The sequence below is a fragment of the Talpa occidentalis genome, unplaced genomic scaffold (assembly GCF_014898055.3).
Source record: "Talpa occidentalis isolate TD23 unplaced genomic scaffold, MPIMG_talOcc4v2.1 talOcc4.7, whole genome shotgun sequence".
Lineage (NCBI taxonomy): Eukaryota > Metazoa > Chordata > Mammalia > Eulipotyphla > Talpidae > Talpa > Talpa occidentalis.
Genome location: NW_023605083.1, coordinates 83,879,568 through 83,885,501, shown reverse-complemented (window position 1 = coordinate 83,885,501; position 5,934 = coordinate 83,879,568). Strand labels below are relative to the sequence as shown.

Below are 5,934 nucleotides of genomic sequence, written 5' to 3'. Positions count from 1 at the left end.
CATGGCAATTAAAGCTGCCTCTTAATCATATAAATCTACAGTAGAAACCAAATTTTTCTGTTCTTCCCAGTAAGTCAGTTTTGATCTTCAAACTGTGCCTTGTTTTTTAAAAGATCTGATGCTAGAAATTCAATGGGATTTGGTGGTCTTTCCTTTGCAAGCACAGCAAGTCCCTATAATAAGATAGGTACAACTGTCTGATCCAAATAGGCACAAATTGGCAAAGACTGGCGATCGACCTTCTGTTTCGATGACTTTTCTGCACTAATCTTCTCATTTTCTACTATCCTCTCAACATTATCTGTGAGACCGTACTCAGAGTGAGGATTTTCTGCAACCTGTGCCTGTCCCTGCAGCATCTGCTCGGGCTCCATGGTGCACCCTGCAAGTCACACTCTCTGATCACAGTCCGCGCCCAAGCCGTTTTTTCCTAAGAGCTCTCCAATGCTCTCGTTTTAGATAAGTACATTGGGGCTAGGATTATTAGTTTGCCTAATGTCATTAGTTGGTAAGTGGTAGATGTGAGATAAAAATCTAGAACCAATTCTAAATCATAACCATTATGATCTAATCTTAACCATTATGCTTTATGATTATGTATTTCTACATCTTCAAATGATAATTTTTTAAAGATTTATTTTTATTTATTTATTTATGCATACAAGAACTGGGGTGTAGGCCAGAGGTGCAGGGGAGGGGGGATGGTGGCGAGAGAATTCACCAAATTGAGAGTAGAGAGCAGAACAGGCAGATATACTGAAATATATTGCTGAGGGGAGCAGCAGGCAAGGCAGCAAAGGTCTGCTGTGCCATGAGGGTCAGCTCCCTGGTGGGGCATCAAACTCATGCTGCAGTGGCTGGTGATAGCTTGATAGCGCTGAGATTTTAACCCCTGTGCCACCAGGGAGGCCTTATTTCTACATCTTTAATCAAATTGGAATTGTTATAGAAAAAATTTTGATGCTGCTTTTTGAATTTTTGTTATGTCTAACATTTTATATCCTTCACTAATCTAATTTTAATGACTTTGTGATATACCATAAGGTTATTGAAAATAATAAATGGATGAAAATAATGAATGAATGAAGTATTTATTATTTATCACATAATACTCTGGGAAAGGATTGGGTAAACGTTCTGACGTTTCCAATTCTTTCTGTCATTTGAGCTTTTTAAGATTTTTTTTTCAGATTCTGCACGATTTTCTTTCTCTTTTAAAAAAAAAAATATTTATTTTTGTGTGAAAGAACTGTGGTGTAGGCCAGAGGAGTGGGAGGTGAGATGCTTCACCAGAGACAGAACAGGTAGATTTACTGAAGTACACTGCTAAAGGGAGCAGGAGAGACAGGAGAGGTCTGCTGCATCATGTAGGTTAACCCCCTGGCTAGGGATAGACCTCAGGCCATAGTGGTGATGGTGCTGAGGCTTAAGCCCTAGGCCACCAGGGAGGCCCGATTTTCTTTCTCTTGTCTCTTACTATATGGTGTATGTATTCTTTGTTTTTTAAATCCTGCTTCATACTTTGAAAGTTATACATCATATAATTACCATTAAATTAAAAAAAAATACCTTATTTTCATATCATAATGAAATAATAGCTCCTGATGTCTCCTGTGGAAGATGGGGTATTTATCATACTTTTATTTCCCTTCATTCTTTACCTCCCACTCCCTAATCCTCCCAGTTTGGTTTTTGTTCATTACAGTCTGAACTTTTAGTCCTTGATGATTTGTCAAGGAAAAAGAAATTTCCTTTTTTACATCATGTATTTTCTCTTATAAGAGGTATTTGAGACATTTAAATAAAGCGCTTTTATGCCATTGCTTCCTTCTTTATCCTTGAGTTTTAATTCAGCAGCCTAACTTTGAGCAGTTTTTTTCTTTCAGAACAAATAACCTGGGTGATATTCTTATTGAGTTCTTTATTCAAAGACTTTTTATGGAGGTCTTCACAACTGTGTGACTACTTGGCTGAGAAAGAAATTTTAAATTTTAAGTATTTACCCTCAGAATTTTGAACTATATGCTGTATTGATTTGTGACTCAGAAAGTTGTGAAATTCTGGGGCTTCCCTGATGGCACAAGGGGTTGAGACACAACAGCACTATGAAGCTGTCCGCAGTTACAGCATGAGTTCAATCCCAGGCCGGAGAGGTGACCCACATGGCGCAGCAGACCTCTCCTGTCTCGCCTGCTGTTCCCCTCAGCAGTGTATTTCAGTCAGTTTCACCACTTTGTCTCTGGTGCATCCCCCACCCCCACCCCGTCCCACATCTCTGGCCTGTGCCCCCGCTCTTGTATGCATAAATAAATAAATCTTTAAAAAAAAAGTTGTGAAATTCTGAGGACAGCTTGAGTTTAATTCCTTTGGAGGTAATCTGTTTTGTTTTGTTTTGTTTTTCTATCTGTTTTCTTGTGGGTTTTTTCTTTATCCTCAAAATATTAAAAAATAGCTGGCTAGTCTAAATATTGGCTTCTTTTTTTTCATTCATTTTGCTAGCGAGCTTAAGTCTTTGGAAAATTATGTTATTGCTTCTATTCCTATCCTGCTTTTCCCCTCTGAGTTCTTAATATATTTAAATAATGTATTCAACAAATATTTATTGAGCAACTATTCTATGCTTGGCACTATTTTAGGTATTAGGGATATATTATTAGGGAATATAGATGCTGACATTTTTGTTAATTAAATGTCCTGAATTTGTTCTTTTTTAAAAAAGATTTATTTATTTATGTATACAAGAGCTGGGGTATAGACCAGAGGTGCAGGGTCAGGGGAGCAGTGAGACGATTCACCGGAGACAGAGTAGGGAGCAGAACAGGCGGATTCACTGAAATACACTGCCAAGAGGATCAGCAGGCATGACAGGAGAGGTCTGCTGTGCTATGTGGATTAGTTCCCTGGCCAGGGATTGAACTCCTGCTGCAGTGTCTGCCAATGCCTTCATAGTGCTGAGATTTACCCCTTTGTGCCACCAGCGAGGCCCTTGTTCTCTAAATTATTCACTTTTGTTCTGATTTTTTCAAGAGGACCTCATCCTTTGAGTTGCAGCATCTTTTCACAGTTCTGTGGTTTTTCTCCATTTGTTCATCTTAACATAGAGATGTCTATGTTTGTCCATCTTTGGTTAATATTTAAGTAGGAATTGCAATGGATTCTATTAGAGATTGAAATGGGTCTGAGTGTATACCCTGACCTCTTTTGCTGCCCTCATCCAGCCTTCCATCCTGAGTAAGGGGATTCTTTGTGGAATTCTATATGGGTAATAAAGTATATATTTTTAAAGTTTTATTTATTTATTTATACAAGCACTGGGTACAGTCAGAAGCGCAGGAGGGTGAGAGAATTCACCAGAGCCAGAAGGGGCAGCAGAACAGGCAGACTGACGAAGTACACTGCTGAGGGGAGCAGTGGGCGCAGCAGGAGAGGTCTGCGCACCATGTGGGGACCCTCACTGGGGGCTGGGGTTTGAACCGGTGCTCCAGAGGCTGTGGGCAGCTTCGCAGCCCAGCGCTCTACTGCTGCACCACTGGGGAGGCCCTGGTAATAAAATATTTTATAGAAGATCTTGAACTAGACTTTCCTTCTAAATGAGCCCTTCTATATACTAACTGGCAGAAATACCTCAAAGTTCCTAGCATATGGAAGGTTTTTTCCTCTATTTTTATTCCTTTGATTTTTTTTTTCAATGTGAATTTAGATTGAGGCAATTTAGAAGACTGTCCTTACAAAGCCATTTTATTTAAAAACTGCAAACTAGTATTTTATGTTAAGAGGATTAGGAAAAAATATTCAATACTCAAAACTGTATGTTGTCTTGAAAATTTTCATAAAGGGTCTCAAACCCTTTGAGAAGCTATATGGTCTACTAGGAGTCAGGAGACTGAAATTTGATTGTGATATGTAATTTCACTATGGCTTTTAAAAAAACTTGAACTTCAGGTTTTCTAATCTTAGATCTTCTGACATCATAGTGTGATAGGGAAAATTCCAGAAAAAGAAAATGTGGAAGTTCTTTGAACTGTTCAAAGACAGACAGTAAGGAAATTGAGGATTTTGTGTTATTGTTTGAATGCTATTACAGTTTTGAGCACTTTCAACCTAACCCTGGGATTGTCCACTTGAGCGACAGAGAATGAGGTCTGGTTGCTGGGAAGTTTGGGTATACAAAAACCATTATGAGGTATAACTGGGATGGGACATGGCTCTGAACTCTTGTCATGTGCTGTAAAATCCAAGAGAATGGTAAATGTGGACCTACTTTTCTGGGTGTAGGTTAGACTAATTTCCAAGAAATGAAAAGTTGCAGAAGTGATAGGCTGTCGCTCCCAAGTTTAGACCACAATAAGATTGTGGCTTCATCTTAAGTGTTCCCTCTTGTTCTGTTGCTCACTCTGAAGGAAAACAATTGCTATGTCATGATCTGCCTGTGGGGAGCTTTCTGGTGAATAGTCAGTGAGGAACTGGGTCCTCAGTACACCACCTCACAAGGAACTGAATCCTCCAACAACCACATAAATGAGTTTGGAAGGAGATCTTCCCAGCAATTTTATGAGAGGCCTTGAGCCAGAGACACCCAGCCAAACAGCCCCAGGATTCCTGGCCCTCAGAAGTTGTAAGACCATAGTGTTTCTTTTCTTTTCTTTTCTTTTTAAAGATTTATTTATTTGTGGGGCACAAGCTAGAGGTGTGGGGGCTGAGAGGATTCACCAGAGACAGAGTGGGGAACAGAACAGGCAGATCTACCAAAATACACTGCTGAGGGGAGCAGTTGGCAAGACAGGAGAGGTCTGCTCACCACGTGGGTTGCTCCCTGGCCAGGGATTGAACTCTTGCTGCAGTGGCTGCGGATAGCTTTATAGGTTGCGTCTTAACCCCTTGTACCACCAGGGAGATCCGTGTTTATGTTTCAAGGTAAATTATTATGCAGCAATAAATAACACAATACCAATCATCTGACTTATAAAAGACTAAAAACACTAAAAGAGAATAGGAGATAAATAAAATTGATGTGTTATTGTCTCCATGATTACAATATTTATTTTCTCATAAGTTTCTTAGACATTCTTATCACATAGACTGGATTCCCTATCAGCGGTTAATTTTATATACTTTATGTTAATTCTTATGAGTTTTATTTTCAGAAAGTGATCTCTAGGTCACTGGTTGCATCTAACTATGGACTCCAACAAAGGAGTATACATATGACAAATATTTATTGATTTATTCATACACAAAATGATTTTGTCTACTGGAGACTCAAAAAAGAATACAAAATAGCCTATTAATATCTTTGGCCTTTATGCTGGTTTAATGTTCACGGAAAATTGTAACGAGAATTCGTTAACTTTTTAAAAATATTATTTCCTTTTGTAAAAGGAATAAATGTGCATGGCACAACATTTAGAGTAAATGGAGAGGTACGAAAGAGAAAAATGAAACTCAAGTTTGAACCCGCTAATCAGAAGAAGACTGCATTGAGACTAAATGTACTAATGATTTCAGTTGACAGCATTTGCCTATCATATTATTTTATTTATTTATTTATTTATTGTTTTACAAAATGATCCAACTTTTATTAACATCTTCAATCTTTTTTTAAAAAAGATTTATTTATTTATGCATATAAGAAATGGGGTACAGGTCAGAGGTATGGGGGTGAGAGGACCCAACAAAGACAGAGTGGGGAACAGAACAAACAGGTTGACTGAAATACACTGCGGAGGGGAGCAGTGGGCGACCCAGAAGAGGTCTGCTGTGCCATGTGTGTAGCTCCAGGCCGGGGATGGAACTCGTGCTGCAGTGGCTGCGGATAGCTTCATAGGATAGCTTTATAGGTTGTGTCTTAACCTGTGAGCCACCAGGGAGGCCCAACATCTTGAATTTTAAAGGAGAAAATACAACAAAGAGATGAGAGAGCAGTGCCAGAAGAGT

The 5,934-nt window shown here is 39.0% G+C and overlaps 1 protein-coding gene across 1 annotated transcript; it reads right to left on the bottom strand.

The window, feature by feature from the left end:
* LOC119232486 (protein dpy-30 homolog) lies at positions 1-374 on the bottom strand. Its single transcript, XM_037494509.2, has one exon. The coding sequence runs from the start codon at positions 372-374 to the stop codon at positions 174-176; it is 201 nt and encodes a 66-aa protein (XP_037350406.1). The 3' UTR covers positions 1-173.
* Between the last annotated feature and the right edge of the window lie 5,560 nt (positions 375-5,934).

Excerpts from the sequence above, each read along its gene's own strand:
- LOC119232486 (XM_037494509.2), bottom strand. The coding sequence starts at position 374 with ATGGAGCCCGAGCAGATGCTGCAGGGACAGGCACAGGTTGCAGAAAAT.